This window comes from Sus scrofa, chromosome 9, assembly GCF_054392235.1.
Source record: "Sus scrofa isolate SSC_HxYL_T2T_F1_AM1 chromosome 9, Sscrofa_HxYL_maternal_Yorkshire_Landrace_v2.0, whole genome shotgun sequence".
NCBI lineage: Eukaryota > Metazoa > Chordata > Mammalia > Artiodactyla > Suidae > Sus > Sus scrofa.
In genome coordinates, this window is record NC_139391.1 from 121291129 (window position 1) to 121316045 (window position 24917).

Below are 24917 nucleotides of genomic sequence, written 5' to 3' on the forward strand. Positions count from 1 at the left end.
TCTCAGTGTTATGTTTTAGAAGCAGGTTATCGTCTGGTGTTAAAGGCATTCAGAGGTATTTCATGAAAAATACCATGGGTATCATTAGGAAGATCTTTATTCCTTTTCTAGGGCTGCACCCATGGCATATGGAGGTTCCCAGGCTGGGGGTCTAATGGGAGCTGTAGCCGCCAGCCTACACCACAGCCACATCAATGCGGGATCCAAGCCGCGTCTGCGACCTACACCCCAGCTCTAGGCAATGCCGAATCCTTAACCCACTGAGCGAGGCCGGGGATTGAACCCACAACCTCATGGTTCCTAGTCGGATTCGTTAACCACTGAGCCATGGTGGGAACTCCAGGAAGATCTTTATTCCTAATGCACTGATATTTCTTGGAGTTACGAAAGAAAATCATATTCCTGGTATGGGGAAAAATTATTTCTAAACATGTATTTATTGAGATGATATTTTAACAAAATGCCTTATTTTGGAAATTCATTTGGAAGTTATACTGCTGGTGTTTTTCTTAAATAAGTTGATTTTTGTAATTTTTAAAAAGTTTCTTGTATGATATGCCTCTTATTTTAGCTCCTTTCAGTGAGTAATGTATTTGAGTAAGTTAAAAAAAATTTTAACAATGTCTTTCTGGGTATCTTATATAGAATAATTTTCCTACATTTATTTATTTATTTGATATTTATTTATCCCACCCCTTTTTATAGGAGGTTCCCTGGCTAGGGGTCCAATCAGAGCTGCAGCTGCTTGCCCACACCACAGCCACAGCACCTCCAGATCCAAGCTGCATCTGTGACCTACACCACAGCTCATAGCAATGCTGGATCCTTAACTCACTGAATGAGGCCAAGGATTGAACCCACATCCTCATGGATGCTAGTTGAGTTTATAACCTGCTTAGCTATAGTGGGAACTCCTCTACATTTATTTTTTGGGTGAACATTTTCTTGATATATATTTTTTAAAGAGTTAATTCTCTTTCACCAGTACTAGTGAAAAAGCTTTTATCTTAGAAGATTTGGCTGTTTTTTAAATTTTATTTTATTATTTATTTATTGGCTTTTTTAGAGCTGTACCCAGGGCATATGGAGGTTCCCAGTCTAGGGGTCTAAATGGAGCTGCAGCTGCCGGCCTATACCACAGCCACAGCAATGCCAGATCTGAGCCGTGTCTGCAACTTACACCACAGCTCACAGCAACACCGGATCTTTAACCCACTGAGAGAGGCCAGGGATCGAACCCGCAATCTCATGGTTCCTAGTCAGATTCGTTTCTGCTGCGCCACAACAGGAACTCCTATTTATTTTATTTGCTCATTTCATTTCATTTCATTTACCATGTTCATGGCACGAGGAATTTCCTGGGCCAGGGACTGAACCCATACCACAGCAGTAACCTGAGCCAGAGTGGGATACTTAGCCCACCAGGCCTTATTTTGGAAATTTGACTATTATTTAAGTAAATGTTTTGTTTAATAACCTTTTTTGACTGTTAACATGTAATGCATATTTGAGAATTTGGAAGATTCTGAAATACAAAAGAAAATAAAAGATACTCAGGATTCCATCAGAGTTAAAATTTTGGTGTATTCCTTTCCACATTATCTACATGCAACCTCCTCCCCACCTCTTCAAGCAACAATGACAGCACCAATCCCAACAGATAGTTTTGTGTTTAACCAGTGCTTTCTTTTTTTTTTAGGGGTGTACCAATGGCATATGGAAGTTCCCAGGCTAGGGGTCTAATCAGAGCTGTAGCCACTGGCCTGCACCACAGCCACAGTAATGCCAGATCCAAGCCACATCTGCAACCTACACCATAGCTCACGGCAACGCCGGATCATTAACCCACTGAGCGAGGCCAGGGATCGAACCTGTATCCTCATGGATACTAGTCAGATTTGTTTCCACTGAGCTGCGACAGGAACTCTTTAATTAGTGCTTTTTATGGGTACTGCCTTCTGGTGAAAAATTGTACTGTGTTATTTGTCAATAAACCTTTTGACTTCTGCCAAAAAAATGCCTATTCTTGATTATTGTGTATGCATGCGTGCATGCGTGTGTGGTATATGTGTATTTAATAGTGTGACATGAGAAAAATGTTTTCCATGGTATTATGGTTTAAAATTTCATTTCTTGATGAACTTGATTATACAGTTTGTTCCTATAACTGTATACATTGATAATCATTGTTTCTGAAGTCACCCTACAAATTCTTTGATCATCGTCTCAGCTTATTCATAGACTCTGAAAGTCACAAATACCTTTAGCCTTATTGTTGGAAAAATCCGCTTTTAAGATAGGGTAAGAATTAAATACGTTTCGACCTCTCTTAATGTACTGTTGTGTCCTTCCTCCAAAAAAGAAAGGTGCAGTCTGATTCCCCTCTACCACTTATTTAAGTGGTAGAGGGGAATCAGCCTCATATTTAAGCCTTTTTTAAAAAGAAATTCCTAAGCCTTGCCCATCTACTTGGGAATTTGCCAAGTTCTTCGTCTTTTTATGGTGTGGCCTGATACGGCAGGCTTGCTGACAGCTCTGGTACAAAAAAATGAAATAGAAGAAGATATAAGAGAGAAGGAAAAAGAATGAATCTTTTGGGGGTTTGACTCTACTAATTATCAAAAATTAAGTGCAGGTCCTCTTTTCACATGTGATGTTTTCTTAATATGCTTAAAATATGTTTTCTTAAAAACATAAAAATAAATAATAGAGTTCATATTTTTGGGGGTGAGGAAGTGGGAAGTACTTAACTGAAAATAATTTGATGTCCATATTTATATAAACCTTGCAGGCATAATTTTCAGTGACTTAGCTCTGGTATGTTCTTTGATTCTCTTTTCCTTGATAACACTTAAATTATTGAGCCACGTCAAATTAGGATCTGGTTGAGGCTGAATATTTCTGCTTTTGCCTTACCTGATGATTCTGTCCCATTCATCTCAAGTACATTCAACTTAACATGTGCTGAAATACAATCTCCATGTTCACTGCTATATCCCTAGCACCTAGAATAATACTTAGTACACTGAAGACACTCAACAAATATTTGTTAAATAAATGAGTGAATTTATCATTGTCTTAATTGTGTAAAATTTGAGGTCTATAATTCTTATTTCTTCCTTTTTTTTTTTTTTTTTTTTTTTTGTCTTTTTAGGGCGGCACCTGTGGCATATGGAAATTCCCAGGTCGAATTGGAACTGTAACTGCTGGCCTACACCGCAGCTCACGGCAACACCCAGATCCTTAACCCACTGAGCAAGGCCAGGGATCGGACCTGCGTCCTCATGGATACTAGTTGAGTTCATTAACCACTGAGCCACGACGGGAACACCCTGCAATTCTTATTAATACCAATCCTTTGCTGCTTTATTATTTTTACTTACTTATTTATTTATTTTTTTATTTTTGGTCTTTTTTAGGGCTATACCTGTGGCATATGGAGGTTCCCAGGCCAGGGGTCAAATTGGAGCTGTAGCCGCTGGCCTATATCATAGCCACAGCAATGCCAGATCCAAGCCATGTCTGCGACCTACACATCAGCTCATGGCAACGCCAGATCCCCAAACCATTGAGTGAGGCCAGAGCTCAAACCTACATTCTCATGGATACTAGTCAGATTCGTTTCCATTAAGCCACTACAGGAACTCCCTATTTTTACTCATTTACATAAAATTATGAGACAATATAATATTAAAAATTTTACAAGCACTGTGATATAAATATAATGCTTTTGCTGAAGTTGAACTTTAGGCTACAAGCAGCATTCTTAAAGCGTATATAATTCATTTAATTTAGAGAACTATTAATTTGGCATTGGAAAGGCAATTTACAGTAATCACTGATTACTGCCTTTAAGTGCGACTGTTGGAAATTTGAGAACCATTTGTTTTTGAATGTGAAGGATTGTGTGTATGAGAAAAGGTAGAGTATATGAATGTAACAAAAAGAGAAAATTGAGGAAAGACCCTCCCATTCTTTAAGAAATTCTACTGTTAATGAGAGTGCTATTATTTTAAGCAAATTATGAAATTTTGTAATCCTAGACCAACATAATTCAAAGAATAATTTGAAATTCCCTTTTTCTAAAGTGAAGGATTTGTTAATATTCAACGAGGTCTCATTACTAGTTCCTCTCAATGTGAGATTTTGAGAATATTACCTTTCTTTAAACCCTTCCTATTTCATCTTGTTTTCACTTGTTCAGCCTATGGGTGGCCTAAGCTATTTGGGAGGTCTTTTGTGCTTCACCTTACAAGCTTGAAATGGTATGATTCTTGTTTTGGAACCAAGGAAGACCGATCGATCGATCGATTGATCTATGTCACATAATAGCTTATCTAATTTATTTTTATATAGCTTATACTTTTTATAATATAAAAAGTAGTCACCAAGGTGGCTTAATACTAGTAAATTAGATCAAGCCATTTCAGCATTCAGTCGTTCTGCAGCGCATTTATACCACAACATTGAGTAACAACCTGGAAGCGCTTTAAATCATGTTACCATGTTTGCTTTTCACAAAAAACAGTGTTTGTTTTATTCTGTGCCTCAGGATCTAGCCCTCTGAAGCTGAGGGATGTGAAAAGAGAAATTGACAACTTGGGTTAAAAACCTTGTTTGTCTTCATTGTAAAGATTTAAATGCCAGCATCATTCTAGTAATTATCTTAGGATTCATTCAGTGCAAAATAGTATGTTGTGAGTCCTATAAACATCTATAAACATATACAGCTCCTTTTGTGAATTTAACTTAAACATCTTTATTATGGTGTTTAAATGCCAGATGGAAAGAAGCAAATTATAGTTGACCCTTGAACAATGTGCCGACGTGTGGGGGTGTGTGTGTGTGTGTGTGTGTGTGTGTGTGTGTGTGTGTGTGTGTGTGTGTGTGTGTGTTAGGGGCGCTAACCCTCTGCCCGTCAAAAATCCATGTAAAATTTATAGTTGGTCCTCTATATTAGTGGTTCTTTATTATCAGCCGTTCCCCATCTGCCAATTCAACCAACCACGGGTCATTAATTATTGAAAAAAAAATGTGTATAAATGGACCCATGCAGTTCAAATCCATGCCGTTTATGGATCAACTGTGTGTGTGTGTATGTGTGTGTATTTATATGTATATAGCATATGTGTGTGTGTGTGTGTGTATATATATATATATGCTTAGACTGTATATGTACTATATAAACTATATAAACTTATAAATTCTGTGTATATATATGCTTAGACAATATCTACTTTATTTGCTAGGGAAAATTAGAACCATGGGAAGTTATAGGTTCAAGAATTTGGAGAGAAGGGTGTCAAAATGCAGTTAAAATTATTGTCTAATATTATTTTCATTTTCTTTTAGGTAAGCAGAATTTTATATAGTTTCTGTACAGCTTTCAAACGTTCTTCTAGACAAGTATCTGATGTTAAAGACCCAGTTATTCCTACCCCTGACAGTGATGTGTTTACCTTCAGTGTCTCCTTGGAGGTAAAAGAAGATGATGGAAAAGGAAACTTTAGGTGAGATTATTTGGAAAGAATAAAAATTGGTTTTGTGTCTGAAATAAAAAATTGGCTGATATAAAGGTTCTAGAAACTATGCAATGTTGGTATAAAGCTTTAGGGTGATATTTTACTGGTGAATGCATAGTTCGCTTTTGTCATTCTTTTCAGATATTTTATGTAAATGATGTAAATGATTTTGTTGATATTTAAAAACACTGACATTGTAGAAAACTTAGTAAGATAATGGAAGGATAAAAAGCAGTTGTCAGCTACAATCACTTTTTTTTTTTTTTTTTTTGTCTTTTTGCCTTTTCTAGGGCCGCTCCCACGGCATATGGAGGTTCCCAGGCTAGGGGTCTAATTGGAGCTGTAGCTGCCAGCCTATGCCAGGGCCACAGCAACGCGGGATCCGAGCCACGTCTGCAACCTACACCACAGTTCATGGCAACGCCGGGTCCTTAACCCACTGAGCAAGGCCAGGGATCAAACCTGCAACCTCATGGTTCCTAGTCGGATTCGTTAATCACTGCACCACGACGGGAACTTCTACAGTCACTTTTAATATTTGATTTTTAGGGTGTATTTTTATACAGTTGTATATATATAGTTTTTCTCTTTTCATAATGTAAGAATTTTTCCATTAAAATGTTCCTAATTAAAATTATTTTTAATGGTTACTTATAGAATATTGTATGGTTTAACCATCATTTAATTAATGTTGTGTATTTGAAATATTTTTCTTTAGTTCAAAGACAGGCAAATAATAGGAAACAGTTATACTTTTAAATGATCACTTATGTGCCTATATTTTATATCTAACAATAATTGTCAGGTTGTCAGGTAGGTATTTTAACTGTTACAGATACAGAAATTGGGTCTTAGGTCAAATAAGAAGATGTTTTTCCTTTTTAGATAAGACAACCTATATTTTATATACATATTGTTTTGATGAAGTAATCCTTGAGAAATGTCATTCTGGCCTAAGCCAGAACTTAACTTGCTCTAATCTATATCCCTTTGTTCATCTTTTATTTATGATTACTTGAATTTGTCACAGTTGTCTCAAATTCTAGATATTTAAAAGTAAGCTCTTCTCACTTGCTTTGCCTTGAGTTTCACTGTGCTAAAGGCATTCATGACCTTATAACCAGTTAAACCAGAAATGTGACAGTCTAAAAAGTAATCAAATAAACCTTGTTCCTAAGTTTGTTAAAATTTAAAAGCTGAAATTTGTAATGATGTCATTTAAAAAGTTTTGTTTTAAACCTTGGTTAGAGATAAAATATAAAGCTCTCATAAGCTCACTTAAGTAGCAACTCTGTTTTGCTGACTATAAAGTTTGTAGTTACTCTATGGCAATATGAGGGTTTAGTACATCTTAAGAATTTGGGTGTTGTTGCTTAAATACTTTGTCTCATTCTCATCTTCACATAGAGTATCTTTTTAATCATTGTATTGATAATTCCTGTTCTTTTTGCATATTGCAGTCCTGTGCCTAAGGATAGAGATAAATTTTATTTCAAATTAAAACAAGGAATAGAGAAGAAGGTTGTAATTACCGTGCAGCAACTTTCTAACAAGGAATTAGCTATTGAAAGGTAAGCAGCTTGTTCCTAAATGCTACCAAAACCTTACATTGACATTGTTAGTGTGTTTCAAAAAACATACACTTGAACCTTAGCTGTATTACTTACCGTGGCTTTTCACCATACTTCCATTTTTCCATTTAAAAATGAGGATGAGAATCATAATGCTTTCCTAGCTTAAATAAGTTGAGGGTAACCGATTCATGGAAAAATCTTAATTGAAATAAACATGAAATGGCTTTATTTTTTTCATTAAGAACGGCTTCAGGAGTTCCCGTCATGGCGCAGTGGTTAACGAATCCGACTGGGAACCATGAGGTTGTGGGTTCGATCCCTGCCCTTGCTCAGTGGGTTGGGGATCCGACGTTGCCTTGAGCTGTGGTGTAGGTTGCAGACACGGCTCGTATCCCGCGTTGCTGTGGCTGTGGCATAGGCTGGAGGCTGCAGCTCCGATTAGACCCCTAGCCTGGGAACCTCCATATGCTGCGGGAGCGGCTGAAGAAATAGCAAAAAAAAGACAAAAAGACAGAAAAAAAAAAAAAAAAGAACTGCTTCAACCCTGTTTGGGCTTTTTCCTTCTCTCCCTTATTTATATATAGGACAAATAGCCTTAACTTCTCAATCATTTTTGTTTATTAAAAAGTCCACTTAATTATGGAGATTTCAGAATCTTTAATTTATATATATATATTTTAATATATAAATACACACGTATACACACATGTGTGCATGTGTTTTTATGTTTATGTCTCTATTTTACCATATAAAAACAAAACAAACCTCTTGTAGAACACCAGATACTATAAGCAAAGTCAATAACAAATGATATTTTTGGAAAAATGGTAATGTAGATGACAGATGAAAGGATACTATCTGTCACAGACATATGTTTCTTAACAACTGGCAGGAAAAAAGGAGAAAAATGAGCAAGAGTATGCATAGACAAATCACAGAAAAGTTTTTCACAGCAAACATATATATGTGAAGATGTCCTGATTCATGAATAGCTTGGGAAATGTAATTAAGGTAACAATAAGATATCACATTGGCAAAGATAACATGTAAACCTGGTGAGAATGAGGGGAAAAGAGTAGAGTATGTGCATCCCTTTTGAAAAGCAATCTGATAATGTCTATAGAGATTTAAAAAATACCTATAATTGGGCACATCAGTCCCATTATAGGGAATCTTCCTACTGGGAATAAAAGTACACTAAGGACCTTGTGTGTGTGTGTGTGTGTGTGTGTGTGTGTGTGTGTGTCTTTTCTAGGGCCGTTCCTGCGGCATATGGAGGTTCCCAGGCTAGGGGTCGAATCGGAGCTGTAGCCACCGGCCTATTCCAAAGCCACGTCAACGCCAGATCCTTAACCCACTGAGCAAGTCCAGGGACTGAACCTGCAACCTCATGGTTCCTAGTAGGATTCATTAACCACCGCGCCACAATGGGAACTCCACTAAAGACCTATTTTTAAGGATATTTGTTAAAACGTCATTTATAGTGGCAGAAAACTGAAAATACAGACAAATACCCATTCACTTGACTTGAAGGAGTAAGAAAAAGTGGTGGTGATCACAAGAGAAAGAACACTTCTTCGTTAAGGCTGCTGTATACTGTGACTACTCTCTCTCTTCCTCTCCACATTCTCTAGATTGGGATGGAGGTGGGGGCCAGCCGAGGTGCTGGCCGATGGCATCATAGTCACCTCTGTCCCCCTTAAATCTAAGAGAAGCTTTTTTTAGAGTGTCAGGTATTTAGCTCCACTTTGTTCCTATCTTTGCATCCTACTGCCAGTATCCAGATAGTAGGAAACGTTCTGATCAGCATCTTGGAACAATGACGCATGCATGTGTTTTTAATTGTTGATGAAGTTTGGCCTTATATAAAAACACATTTCACATTTCACGAATTTTTAAGATGCATGTTTTCACATTTAACGTCTCTGAAATTGTTTAACAGTTGATGGATCTTATAATTATACTTGTCATCTTTTAATTCCTTTCCTAGTCATAAAAAAGTAATTATGAGTCTTAAAATGGATAGTTTCTTAAAGATTAAAGGTATTGTTGGTTTTGAATAATTTAGTACCAAAAGAATGATGGTATTTTAATTTTATTGTTAACTTTATTTTTTGGGGTTAACAGTAAATACAGCAATGTTTTAATCTTATTATTTGGAAGTAATTTCAAACTTAAAGAAGAGTTAAAAAATAAAACTGGTACAGAGAACAGCTGTATACTCTTTACTCAGAATCACCTATGGATAACATTCTGCCCCATTTACTTTGCACCCACTTTCTCAGTTTCTCTCAGTCTTTCTCTCCCTCTCTCTCTGTGCGCGCGCGCGCGCGCATACACACACACACACACACACACACACACACATACACACATGACTTTTTCTAAACAATTTGAGAGTAAGTTACTGGATGCTATAAAACTCAAGGCAGAATACTTGGCAGAAAACAATGGCAGAATACTCTGACATAAATTGCAGCAGTATCACCTCCTAGAGTGATGAAAAACATAAGCTATCACATATCTGGAATCTAATATATGACACAATTGAACCTTTCCACAGAAAAGAAACTCACGGGCTTGGAGACTAGACTTGTGGTTGCCAAGGGGGAGGAGGAGGAGGGAGTGGCATTGACTGGGAGTTTGGGGTTAATAGAGGCAAACTATTGCATTTGGAGTGGATAAGCAATGAGATCCTGCTGTATAGCATTGGAAACTCTATCTAGTCACTTGTGATGAAACATGATGGAGGATAGTATGAGAAAAAGAATGTGTTTTATATATATATATATACACACATATATATGTGTACATATATGTATACATATATATGTGTACATATATGTACACATATATATGTGTGTATATATATGTATAACTGGGTTACTTTGCTGTGTAGCAGAAATTGACAGAACACTGTAAATCAGCTATAATGGAAAAAACCTAATTAATTAAACTTAAGAACTTTTACAGAGCAAAGGAAACCATAAAAAAATGAAAAAAACCCACAGAATGAGAGAAAAATTTTTGCAAACAAAGCAACCAACAAGGAACTAATCTCCATAATATACGAACATCACATGTAGCTTTATATCAAAAAAGCAAATGACCCAGTCATAATGGTCGGAAGACCTAAATAGACATTTCTCTAAAGAGGACAGACAGATGGCCAAAAAGCACATGAAAAGGTGCTCAGTTTCGCTAATTTTTAGAGAAATGCAAATCAAAACTACAGCGACCTCACACTGATCAGAATGGCCATCATCAAAAGATCTACAGACAATAAATTGCTGGAGAGTGTGTGGAGAAAAGAGAACCCTCCTACACTGTTGGTAGTAGAGTAAATGGTAAAACTACTATGAAAACAGTATGGAGGTTCTTTAAAAAAACTAAATATACAACTGTCATATGATCCAGCAACCCCACGCCTGGGCATATACCTCGAGAAAACAATGATTTGAAGAGATATATGCACCCCAGTGTTCATTGTTGCACTATTTATAACACCCAAGACATGGAAGCAAACTAAATGTCCATCAACAGAGGAATGGGAGATGTGGTACATATGTACAATGGAATATTACTTAGCCCTATAACGAGCAAAATAATGCCATTTGCAGCAACATGGATGGACCCAGAGATGATCATACTAAGTGAAGTAAGTCAGACAAAGGTATCGTATGATATCACTCACATGTGGAATCTAATAAAAATGATACAATAGAACTTATTTATAAAACAATCAAACACATAGATTTCAAAATCAAATTTATGGTCACCAAAGGGGAAACCCATGAGGGGGAAGGATAAATTAGGAGGATGGGATTAGTTTATACACACTATGGAATATAAAATAGATAACTAACAAGGACCTACTGTATAGCACAGGGACATCTACTCAATATTCTGCAATAACCTAGATGGGAAAAAAGAATGTACATATAGATGATTCACTTTGCTGTACACCTGAAACTAATACAACATTTTAAGTCAACTATACTCCAATAAAACTTTTTTTAAAAAGAGTAGCAAGTTACCTGTATCATGGTTTTTATCCCTATGTGTTCCCTTAGAAAATGTGTATTTCCTAAAAATAGAGTCAAGGATCTCTCTCTTGCTCTCTCTCCCTCTCTCTCTCTCTCTCTTTTTTTTTTTTCCCAGGGCTGCACCCACGGCATATGGAGGTTCCCAGGCTAGGGGTCGAATTGAAGCTACAGCTGCTGGCTTACACCACAGCCACAGCAACTCGGAATCCGAGCCACGTCTGTGACCTACACCACAGTTCATGGCAACACTGGACCCTTAACCTACTGAGTGAGGCTGGGGATCAAACCTGTGTCCTCTTGGTTACTAGTCAGTTTTGTTTCTGCTGAGAGAGTCATGATGGGAATTCCTCAAGGGTATCTCTTATATAACCACATTATATCTATTAACTTCAGTAAATTAAGCTTTCTTACAACACTTTTTATCTAACCTACTCTTTGTCTCTAATTTTGTCAGTTAACCCAATAACACCCCCCCCCCAATCCAGTTCAAGATTTACCCTAGGGTCAGGTAGTGCATTTGGCGGCTGTTTGTCTTTAGATTTCTTCAATTTGGAAACATTTCCACAAAATTTCTCTCCCTCTTACATCATGGACATTTTTGAAGAATACATCCCTTTCCCCTCTTTTTAATATAACATTGCTTGTTTTTGGTTTATCATATATTTCCTCATGATTAGAGTCAGGTAATTTGTTGCTGCATAGGTGATGTTCCTTTCTTCACAGTGTATCACACATGGCAGCATTTGCTAACCATCTGTCCCTTTCCTGTGATGTTAATTTTGATTACCAGTGAAGATATGTGGTTTTTCCACATAATTCCTTTTTTCCCCCCTCCTTTGCAGCTAGTAAGCAATTTGTGGGGACACCCTTGGAAACATCCTACTCATCATCAAAATTTCTTCCTTGCTTTAGCTTTCATTCATGATTCTTGTCTGATCCAGTCTTTAGTATGATGAATGCAAAGTGGTAGTTTGCCATCTTTTGCATTTTCTCTAGTCAGCCCTTGACATTCCTCCTGCAAGTCAGAGCTCTTCCTTCTTTTCCATTTATTACTTTGCTTGTTATTAACATTGGCTTTTGAATCCTCTCCTCCCACAAAGTAGTTTATAATTCACTATTGTTCTTAGTTATTTTGGCGCTCAAATTGTCCCAGGATTTGCCAGTGGGAACCCCTTCAAACCCTGTGTCCTTATGAAATAACCCCAGCGCTCCCCTCTGGCATAATGAAAAGCAGCTCTCTATCAACCAGTTTGTAGTGACACAGGCAAAGAAGTATTAGGTGTTGGCTTGAGTAATTTAACTTTTAATAAACATTATTAAACATATTGAAGTTTTATGTTTGAATTGTATATTACACCTCTGCTATAGAGGCCTATATTGTGCTTGTACATAAAGCAGTTCTTCCTTTTCCCGGTGAGATGCTCCAGGTTGGATTGACTTGAATATAGAAACCTTGGTGAATATAGGTGAAATAATCAAATGCCTAATTATGTTTTCTTTGTTAACTGAAACATTTACACACATCTTAAAATATTACACATACTGTAACTTAGAAATACAGCCTCTGCCCACTCTCATATTCATAAGACAACTTAATTCAGACTTTCCTCAATAATCTTCAATGTCTGTGTCATTATCACTTAAACTACTTTTTGAATAATTTTAAGGCATTTTTTTTCCAGAGCACATTATCTCAAATTCAGCCTAGGTTGTTTGAGATAAAGCACTTTTTCAGTCAGTATAAATTATAATCATTAGAAATTTTACCTAAGACAGAAGTACCCATTTGTATAACATTAAAACAGTTGAAAAAATTTGTTCCGTTTGTAACCACTTACTATATTCCTTCCTTCCTCCTTTCCTTTCCTTTCCTTTCCTTTCCTTTCCTTTCCTTTCCTTTCCTTTCCTTTCCTTTCCTTTCCTTCCCTTTCCTTTTTAGGGCTGTACCCACAGCATATGGAGATTCCCAGGCTAGGGGTTGAATTGGAGCTATAGCTGCCAGGCTACACCACAGCCACAGCAATGAAGGATTTGAGCCACGTCTTTGATCTATACCACAGCTCATGTCAATGCCGGATCCTTAACCCACTGATCGAGGCCAGGGATCGAACCCGCAACCTCATGGTTCCTAGCTGGATTCATTTTCGCTGTGCCATGATGGGAATGCCTTAATATATTTCTTTTGTGTAATATAATTAATGCTGATGATGATAATATCTAACAACTATGGATTCATATATTCAGCAATAATTACCAAATCTGTTAAGTTTTTTTGTTTCCTTTTTTACAAGTCTGTCAGATGACCTGTCAACATCCAGACTATAAAATTGCTTCAGGCTAATGGGTTTTCCCCAAACAATATGTTGTTCAACATAGCAAACACAATTTACTGTGATAGGGGGTATTTTTAAAAAATACTCAGATTTATCCCTTTTTAAAGAAGAAATTCTTTTTATTGGATTATATGTGGTATTTAATGTATTAAATCACAAAATATGAATGGTGGAATTTAAGGTAATCCATTAGGTGGCAGCATTGTCAAGAGAATTCTTAAGCTCCACATTTTCAGCATTGCTGACAAAGTTCATTTGAAGTATAAAGACAGTGATATGAAAGAAAATCCTCCAAATTATGTAGTTTTGGCTTATCTTCTGAAAGAGAAAATGATTTATCACTTAAAAAAAAAACCCTCATTTTGTGAAATATCCAACATAGGCAAAAGTAGATACTACATTGAATCCCTGTGCATCCATCACCCACTCTGAATGCTAATTTTCAATACTTTGGGTTTTTTAAAATACTAATTTTATTATGAAAAAGCCATTTCTCTGTGCATTCAAGGGCTCAAGCTTTCCTCGTGTATATATTTGACAAATTATATTGTGATTATCAGTCTTGACCCCTTTGAAAGCAAGTACTGTGTGGTTTATGTCAGAATCTCTGATGTCTAGCACTGTGCTAGGCACCAGAGCTTTGTAGCTAGCTACTTAGTATTTACTTAGCACTTTCTCTGTGTTGAGCACTGTTCTAAATGCTGCCTGTGAGGTGTAGGTACAATTATATTCATTGTACAGTCGAAGGAAATGGGGCACAGAAGAGAGGTTAAATAGCTTTCCCAAGGTCATACCATTAAATACCAAGTCCATCTAGTTCAGAATAAATATTCTTACTCTCTACTTCCTCCTTTTAAAAACTTGAATAAATGAATAAAAAGTGTATGAAAATTTTATGAAGTTAGGGCAAAGACTAAATTCATTGCAATATGGAGGGAATAATAGAACATTGCACCTAATCCTAACTTGTTTAAAGGAAATGTGAAAACTGTTCTCATGTTTTGAAAATTTCTAATATTTTTCTGCTTCTCAATCACTCATGTTAGATTTTACATATTAAACTTTATTTAGGAACTGGACATATGAAAGAAAGTATTATTAACAGCCCATATTTATTGAGGCCTTACTGTGATGGCTGTTATAAAATTTAATTGTCATAACAACATGTGAGAAAGGTATTACAATTATTACCCTTTTTTGTTTTGTTTTGTTATTTTGTTGTTGTTTTTTTTAAACAGAAGATGAAACAGAGGCTAAGTGAGAAGTGATTTGGTTACTTGGCCAGAAAGTGATAGAGCCAGGGTTTAAACCAAGGCTATCAGATTCCTGAATGTATACTTTTGCAGATGGTACCCATTTAAATCATGATTATATGCTAAGTTTAAAATTAATCAAACCAGTTAAAACATAAATGGATTGGTGTTCTTTGGTGTATTTCCAGCAGCATTTGAAAGTAATATTTAAACGCTTCAAACCCAGGGGCACTGTGTCCTGGTAGAAGAGCTGATTGGTTTGTAGAGAAAACTAACAGTCACAGCTAAGAGGAGAAAACATGATGATTGTAATCTGAAATGTGTGAGAAGAGCAGACCAAGCCTAATTATTGAGAGACTCCAGTTAAAATGTTAGAGCAGGTCTGATCTAGTCAGGCTCTCCTGGTGTTTCCAAAGTAGAGACGGCCGTCTTCTTCATTCCTGTCAGGCTGGCATTTTCATGAGTTTCAGTTTCACCATGTGTAGAAATATTGCAAAAGATTTTCTAACATATTGCTAAAAAGATAATAGATTTATAAACCTTTATCTAGTGTATAAAATATACTTTAGCACTGTCACTTCAGTGCTTTGAATAGATTGTTGATTGTGTTCGATACCCTAAAAGTGAGGGGGAGATTTTTCATTTTTTGCTGTATTAATTTTCTGGCTAGTTGATTTTTGCCAAGTATTGCTTCTTAACTTGTTACCAAATGATTCAGGGCAAATAATACCGTATGCATTTGGAAAATGGCTCTTTTTACAGATTCTTAACAAGAAGTAGAATTCTATTGATGGTAATTTCAGATGACAGTTAGTGGGGAAGAAATTTTGGCTTTGGGGTTTTATGTCTGTCAGATCACTTTGTTCCTAGGGACCGGCCCTGATCTTTGCTATGTAAACCAGAATTACATATTGACACAGCAAGCACAGTACAATTATTAGATTTATTGTAAATACACAACCTTGTTTGTGTTGAGTAACATGGGCCATTACTGCTAGAAAGAATTATTGTGAGTCACTTTGATCCTAACTTGAGGGAGCATAATCATTACATACACATTAAAAAATACGTGTATTATAGAAAACACATCATTGCTAAATGGCAGTTTGATCATTTGTAGAGTGATTCAGTGATGTGCCTGTTTTGATAATAAATTCAGCTTCAGTTCTTAATTTGTGCTTGCTGGCTTGTAGCAAAAACTACATCATGAGAAGGTAAAGTGTTAAGTACCATACCTCAAAGCATGAGTGACTGACATGTACCTTGCCTTGTGTTCTTGTCTTGAGGAAAAGATTTTCAAGCCTAACAAGTACTGGAAAAAAAAAAAAAATCACCTGGGGCTCTATTCTTCTCACATAAAAACACAATTTTCTAGTATGATTTGACATCTCTAAGGTAGATGGGAAGTAGAACCTGAACTGTTTATTATTTGGAGGCTGATGTAATTGGATATTAGACCATTCTGAACATCTTTTGCTGGATTTATATAGCGCTCATTTTTGTCTTCACCCCACCAAGTTGTTAAATAGTTTTATTTGGAAAGAATCTCAAGTCACTGACTTCTAGTTGCCTAGATGTTAATTTGATTTGCTTATTTTTCTCTTATATAAATTTTTGAAATATTTTAACAAAATCAAGAGTTTAATGTGTCCTGATAATTTTTCTTAGTGGATATCATTTTTCTCCGACCTGTAAATAAGAAAAAGTAGGGTGACCCAAAGTCTGCTAGTATGTTAAAATATGTTTTTGAATTTACTCATTTGTCTTCTTCGAGTTTTCTTATAAGGCAGTAGAAAGGTAACTCTTTTACCTTAGAAAAACAAAATGTGTTTATACAGAACTACTTTTGTTGTTCTCTGATAGCTATTTCAAATGACAGTTGATAAAGGGCTATTGGCATTATCAGATGCTTTGGAGAATGAGAAATTGGAAGCTTCTGTCCATCTCCCAGCCTTTGGATTGGAGCGTGTAATTAGGACAGAATTTTCAATATCGTCCATTGCTAGTTTTTGCAGGCACCCAGAAGAGGGAGGTGGCTCTATAGAAGTATGTATATAATACTATTACTTTTTCAGTAATGTATTTTAAGAGATACTTTTTAAATATTGGCAGTGAAAACATAAGTGCTTTCTGTCACATGTTTTTATAAGTATCTACTCTAGATGTCTTGGGGCTTAATTTTAAAAATGAACTTTTAAAATTGAAATAATTACAGACTCACAGGAAGTTAAAATAGTAGTGTAGAGAGGCCCCGTGTACACATCACTCAGCTTCTCCCAATAATAACATCTTGGAGTTCCCGTCGTGGCTCAGTGGTTAACAAATCCGACTAGGAACCATGAAGTTGCAGGTTCCATCCCTGGCCTTGCTCAGTGGGTTAAGGATCCGGCATTGCCGTGAACTGTGGTGTAGGTTACAGACTCGGCTTGGATCCTGTGTTGCTGTGGCTCTGGTGTAGGCCGGCGGCTACAGCTCCGATTAGACCCCTAGCCTGGGAACCTCCATATGCCGTGGAAGTGGCTCAAGAAATGGCAAAAAAAAGACATAATAATAATAATAATAATAATACCATCTTACATAACTGTAAGTACAATATACAGACTAGAAAATTGACATTGGTACAGTCTCTAGACCTTTGCTAGAGATCTTTTCAAATCCTTTTGTAAATCATAGTATGTTTCTATATTATAATTTTTAATTATTTTTCTAGTGGCAAGAAATTTTTACTGATCTTTATTTAACCTAAGGTGACTCATCAAGATAGTTACAAAGGGGCTACCAGGCCCTAGTGGAGGAAAGGCCTAGGTTGTTCAAATGTAGTTTTTTTTTTTTTTTTGTCTTTTTAGGACTGTGCCTGTGGCATATGGAGATTCCCAGGCTAGGGGTTGAAATGGAGCTGCAGCTGCCAGGCTACACCAAAGCTACAGCAACACAGGATCTGAGCCGTGTCTGCGACCTACACCACATCTCACAGAAATGCAGAATCCTTAACCCACTGAGCAAGGCCAGGGATTGAACCCTCATCCTCATGGATATTAGTCCAATTTGTTACTGCTGAGCCATGATGGGAACTCCCCCCTTTTTAGAAAAATTGTAATATATTTGACATGTAACATTGTATAAATTTAAGGTGTGTGTTGATTTGTTACTTTTATATAATATGATGGCCATTGTAGTGATAGCACTCACCTCTGTCACATCATGTAATTTTTTTAATTAAAAACATTTTTAAAATGATTTTAATTTTTTCCATTATAGTTGGTTTACAGTGTTCTGTCAGTTTTCTACTGTATAGCAAAGTGACCCAGTCACATATATATCTATGTGTGTGTGTGTGTGTGTGTGTGTGTGTGTATAATTTTTCTCACATTATCCTCCTTCATGTTCCATCGCAAGTGACTGATATAGTTGCCTGTGCTATACAGCAGGATCTCATTGCTTATCTGCTCCAAATGCAATAGGTTGCATCTATAAACCCCAGACTCCCAGTCCATCCCCCTCCCCCTTGGCAACCACAAGTCTGCTCTCCAAGTCCATGAATTTCTTTTCTGTGGAAAGGTTCATTTGTGCTATATATTAGATTCCAGATATTAGTGATATCATATGGTATTTGTCTTTCTCATTTACTTTACTTAGTATGAGAGTCTTCAGTTCCATCCGTGTTGCTGCAAATGGCATTATTTTGTTCTTTTTCATGGCTGAGTAGTATTCTAGTGTGTCACATCACGTAATTATTATTTCTTCTTTGTAGTTGGAATAATTAAGATCTAGTCTCTTAGCAAGTTTGATTATAATACAGTGTTGCCTATATTCACTCTATGGTGCATTCCATCTGGAAGACTTGTTTACTATTAGTTGCAAGTTTGTACTCTTAAAGAACATCTCTCCTACTCCCTCACTCCCCAGTGACCAACATTTTACTCTTTTGTTTTTATGAGTTTGACTTTTTTGAATTCCACATAAAAGTAGTGATATCATACAGATTTATCTGTTTCTATCTGGCTTAGCATAATGTCCTCAAGATCCACCTTTGTTGTCCCAAATGGCAGAATTTCCTTCTTCTCATTGTTGAATACTATCCTATTGTATATACCACATCTTCTTTGTGTATTCATCCATTGCTTGGCATTTAGGTTGTTTCCATATCATGGCTTTTGTGAATAATGCTACAATAAACATGGGAGTGATATCTCTTTGATATCTGGTTTTCATTTCCTTTGGGTATATACCCAGAGGTGGAATTGCTGGATCATATGGAAGATCTATTTTTAACTTTCTGAGCAAACTTCATGTTGTTTTCCATAGTGGCTGTACAATTTACATTCTTGATTTACATTAAGAAAATAATTTCTTAATTTATTGCTTAAGAAATTTTGATTTCTAACCTGGATGTTAAGTAATTAGAATACATGGGGATATTTTAACTATATCCTATGCCAATTATCAACTCATTGCCTCTAGGTTCCAAATATACCCTCTTCCTTGATCTGTATTAGTGCATGCAAACTTTATGCATTTCTTCTTTGCAGCAAGCACAATATTAAATTGTGCCAGTAGAGGGTGCTAGAGAGACACCACAGGAGGAAGGGACTTCTTGTTTTGGTGTCTTGTGATTGTTTCTTACTCTTGTTATAACATTCTGCGACATTCAGTGATGCTCTGCTCCTCTGTGCATGCAGGACATGCATTCCCTCTGTGAACTCATGGTCCTGGCCCTGGCTCAGTGAGATCTTCCTCCAGAGACAGGCACTGTGGGCCTTAGGCTTTGCACCACCGAGCCTGTGAGCTGGCTTTTCCTTTGTTTACCTGCCTGCCAGCCTTGGCTACCTGCACCCTAAAGGGCTATTTCCCATTTGCTTTTGGTCCAGCTTTGCCTGGGCAGTCCAGAAAACTTCTTTGTCATACATGAGGCTGCAGTTATACATTCTCCAGTTAGGTTAGAATATCAGCTTTAGAGAGAAGATCTTTTTTCCAAGTTTTCTCTTCCTTGGGGTACTCTTCCTCAGCTTTAGGGTAGTCTTTAGAATTCTCTTTATAGTCACTCTCCCAAAGATAACACTTATTTATAGTAAACTTTCCATGTCCAAATTATTTGCATGTTCTCTTTCCCAGCTGAACCTATACTGACAGTATCTAATTGAACTAGTGGCTAATGAAATCAACCAGCCTATAGATAAAGTTTCTGATACATTGCTATGGTGAAAAAAAAAAAAGATAGTCTTTTTAACTGATAGTCCTTTAATTTTCATAATAATAGCAAGGATAATAAGCACTGTTTAATGATTTCTACCATATGTCCATGTCCATCCCAGGTGTTTATTGAATAATGTTTTTTATACTCAAGCAAAGAATCATGTAAAATAAGTTATCTTTTTATTTACTTTTTGGCAGAGGAAGGAAGCCAAAGCATGTTATTTTGCCTGCTAAAAAACAGCTAACAAGAGACAACATGAAGATTTGAATTCAGGGTCTTGGTAGTCTTCCTATAAAGCCTTTCTATTTGACTCTTGTGTGATATTTTGGGGGGAGGGATGAGAAGAGGTATTAATTACCCATAGATATAATTATATCACTAGTAAATATTGCTTAGTTACTAATATTTTGTTCTTCTTTATAATAGAAGCATAGTTTTTTAAAAATAATTTTTCCTCTTCCTCCTTTTTTTTTATTTTATTTTTTATTTTTAGGGCCACACATGCAGCATATGGAAGTTCCCAGGGTAGGGGTTGAATTGGAGCTATAGCTGCAGATCTACGCCACAGCCACAGCCACAGCAAAATGGAATCTGAGCCACATCTGCGACCTGCCCCACAGCTCACAGCAACACCAGATCCTTAACCCACTGAACGAGGCCAGTGATCAAACCTGCATCTTCATGGTTACTAGTTGGTTTTGTAACCTGCTGAGCCACAATAGGAACGCTATAGCTTTTGTTTTAAACATCTTGGTTTATTTGAAAGGAAGTGGGAGGAAGAACTACATAAAGTGTTATTTTTATTTAGTAGGACTTTAGGCAATTAATTACAAAAGTGAAATAACTCATGTGAGAAATATTTGTGCTTAAATATTAGTTTGACTTTTTATATTTTTAATATTTTAATAGTTTACTTATTCTTTTTATTCTCATATTACTTTTCATTGTTATTTACCTGTTTTCTTTAAGGTTTATATAACCTGGTACGTTATTCCATTATTCCACTAGAAAACTGTTACGCTTTCGATAACAGATCAAAGCTTTATATAGCTTGATTCAGCTGCTTTAAATGTTGAGCTTTTGAGGAATCCATATGCACAGATGATATTATTTTGTATTAGAATTTTTTTAACTTAAAATGGAAATACCAAATAGGGCTGAACAGAGAAGAATTAACATAGGAAGACTGAAGCTATTATTCCTAACAAGATCAGCTTGTAAGGTTGGTTTTTGACTGGCATATGGAAACTTGGCTTTTGGGAGGGTTTCCTCCATTCCCAGAACTGAGAAGAGTGGCTCACTGGGTCTAAACTGTTAGTACAAACAACATGGTTTGTGTTGAACACCTGCTTTCCTTCTGGAGTCTGGAATTTTGGTACATGCTTGGCAGAAGATGCCTATGTGACCAGCCCCAAGAGAAACTGAGTCTCTCTAAGCTACCCTGATGTTTCACACATGTCACATCTCGCTGCTGGGGCAATCAGGTGTGTCTTGTGACTTCCCAGGGAGAGGACTTTTGGAGTTTGTGCCTGGTTTCCTCTGGGTTTCATCCCATGTGCCGTTTCCCTTTGCTGATTTTACTTTGTATCTGTTCATGCTGATGAACCGAGGGCATAAGTACAACAATATGCTGAGTCCTGTGAGTTCTCAGAGCAAATATTTGAACCTGGAGTGGTCTTGGGGACTCCAACAGAAAAGCGTTTTATTGTGACTAGTTTTTCATCCAGAAATCAGATTTCAAATAACCAGTTCCTTCCTTGTGTCTGTTTAGCTTTTATTGATTACATAAAATGCGTATTTGCCTAACTGAAGTTCTCTTTATGAGGACATAAAATAGCTTTTTTGGACCTTGTCTTCAGAGGAGCAGTAGTATTTGTGAGATGAGGTTATGAGGAAAGTATAATAAATATATATTTGTATTTGCCATTTTGCAGACTTATCACCTGAGAGTGTCTTTGGTGATATTCTCACCAAAAGAACTACTTAGTTTTTTTGCTTTTTTTTTTTTCTTGTCTTTTTGCCTTTTCTGGGGCCGCTTCTGCCGTTCCCAGGCTAGGGGTCCAATCAGAGCTGTAGTCCCTGGCCTACGCCAGAGCCACAGCATGGTGGGATCTGAGCCACATCTATGACCTACAGCACAGCTCACTGCCACGCTGGGTCCTTAACCCACTGAGCAAGGCCAGGGATCGAACCAGCAACCTCATGGTTCCTAGTCGGATTCGTTAACCACTGAGCCACGATGGGAACTCCAGTTTTTTTCCTTTTTTAAAAAAATTAAAATGTAGTTGATTTACAGTATTGTGCCAGTTTATGCTGTATAGCATAGTTACCCAGTCATACATACAAATACATTCTTTTTCTTACACTACCTTCCATCATGTTCTGTTCCAAGAGATTGGATATAGTTCCCTGTGCTGTACAGTAGGACCGTGTTGTTCATCCCTGCCAAATGTAATAGTTTGCATCTATTAATCCCGAACTCCCAGTCTACCCAGTTGCCTCCCCTCTCCCCCTTGGCAACAAGTCTGTTCTCTATGTCTGTGAGTCTGTTTCTGTTTTGTGTATAGGTTTATTTGTGCCATATTTTAGATTCCACACATAAGTGATATCATACGGTATTTGTCTTTCTCTTTTGACTTACTTCACTTAGTATGAGAATCTTTGGTTGCATCCATGTTGCTGCGAGTGGCATTATTTTGTTCTTTTTTATGGCTGAGTAGTATTGAATTTTACACACACACACACACACACACACACACACACACACACCACATCTTCTGAATCCATTCATCTGTTGATGGACATTTAGGTTGTTTCAGTGTTTTGGCCATGGTGAATAGTGCTGCAGTGAACATAGAGTTGCATGTATCTTTTTGAATTATAAGTTTGTTCGAATATACGCCTAGGAATGGGATTGCTGGATAATTGGTAGGTCTGTATTTAGTTTTCTGAGGAACCTCCATACTGTTTTCCATAGTGGTTGTACCAATTTACATCCCCCGCAACAGTGTAGAAGGGTTCCCTTTTCTCCATACCATCTCTAGCATTTTATTTGTAGACTTGTTAATGATGGGCATTCTGACCAGTGTGAGGTGGAACCTCATTGTGGTTTTGATTTGCATTTCCCTAATAATTAGTGATGTTGAGCATCTTTTCATGCCTGTTGGCTATCTGTTTGTCTTTGGAGAAATGTCTATTTAGATCTTCTGCTCATTTTTTGATTAGGTTGGTTTTTTGTTGTTGTTGAGTTATGTGAGTTGTTTGTGTATTTTGGAGATTAGACCCTTATCTGTTACATTGTTTGCAAAAATTTTCTCCCATTCTGCAGGTTGTCTTTTCTTTTTGTTTTTATGGTTTCCTTTGTTGTGCAAAACTTTTGAGGTTTATGACAAAAAGCAAAAATAAGTCAGGGGGACCTAATTTTGGTTGTTGTTTTTTTTTTTTTTTTTTTTTTTTGATGCTCTTCAAGTAAGACCTCCTTCACACTCATGTTCTGTTGTCCTTCCTACCTCGCATCAGTAACAGTAAGAGGGTGCCCAGAACTCCTTATTCCTCTGGTAATACTGTCCCTCCCTTGTCTTGTATATCACAGTTTTCCAAAAGTGGAGTAAAATAGAGTTCTCTAGGACTTTGTGTGCTCTTGCCAAGATCCTTCTTCTTACCTTCAGCCTTCAGCCTTCAGCCTTCAGCCTCACTGAAATAATCTACTTTGCCTGTTTCTTTCAGGCCTTGTAAGAAGCCCTGGGTTTTCCATCAACACTCAAATTCAAATTCCTACAAGATTCTGCATGTCCCTTCATCTGACTCTTATCTACACCTTTGTCCAACTTCATAGTTTATCATGAGCACAATTCCTTTTATCTTCAATCTTATTTCTGAACATTACATTCACTTGATATAATCTGGCCTTTGCTTGAGTCCACTGTTTTTTTTTTTTACAGTCCTTTCAAATGATGGCTGTTTCCTCTCTTTCCACCCCTTGTACCTCTGGCCTGGAAGTGTGGAGGCATCTTTCTTGCATTCCCTTGCTTCTTTCAGACCATTGTTTCTCTTTTCTCCTAAAAAGTTCTAGCCTAGAAGTTCATGCTATCAGATTTTAGCATCTGCTAATCTCTCTTCTTGTACTAATTTTCAGATCCTTGGAATTCACATCATTCTTTGAAGATTTTAGCTCCTGGCTTACTGTCATCCTTACTGTCATTAATTATTTAGGCTTATCTTAATTTTTGACAGTTTTGATGTCTATGTAGGTGATTTTTCTAGGAATCTAGCTTCTTAGTTTCTTAACCTCTTCTTGTCCAAAGATCTTGTCCTTTTCCCTACCTTGACCACCTACTTCCATGGCCATATTCTTGATTTTGTCAATGCCAGTAACTGCACGTCCTTCTTAATCTCATTTTTAAATATTCCACTTTCTGATCCCCACTTCTTACTGCTTTAATTCACTCTTATTTTCTCAATTCCATTAATTCCTTGATCCCATTGAGATTAACAATGTATAGTCCAGTCTTGTTTTACTATCCCTCATCCATTCACTTCATGTTTTTACTTGTCTCCTTCCTGACTTAGATTCCATTGTCTTTCTTTAAAGATTCTTCCTTATACACTCCCACAAATGCCCATAGTCTCTTACCTATCTTCTTACTCAGCTGGCATATTCCCAACTCTAATTAATTTGAGCTTTCTGCACTGTTGCACCAACACCCTTTATAACTGAACGCTGCTGGGGAAGAAAGAAAACAAAGTAAAAAAAAAAAAAAAAAAAAAAAAAAGCTGTATATAAACGTACTGATTTGTCATAACCTCGGGTATACCTTAGTGTTGGTAGCGTTTCTATTTCATTTTGCTAGACAAGCTATTTAATCTCTTTCATGTATTATTTCACACCTTCTAGTTAAACCTCCATCATGCCTTCTTCCCATGTTTACTCTCAGCCAGTGATCTAAGATAATAGAAGCAATAATATTAGAACTTTATATATTCCCATCACCTTCT

At 36.8% G+C, this 24917-nt stretch overlaps 1 protein-coding gene across 3 annotated transcripts in view; it reads left to right on the forward strand.

Annotated features, from left to right (window-relative positions):
• RABGAP1L (RAB GTPase activating protein 1 like) overlaps positions 1–24917 on the forward strand; it is a 657995-nt gene that overhangs the window by 87927 nt on the left and 545151 nt on the right. For all 3 annotated transcript variants that reach the window (NM_001444343.1, XM_084974329.1, XM_013989628.3), the window contains 2 exon segments: positions 5353–5510; positions 6983–7093. In NM_001444343.1, coding sequence (NP_001431272.1) covers positions 5353–5510; positions 6983–7093 — 269 coding nt within the window.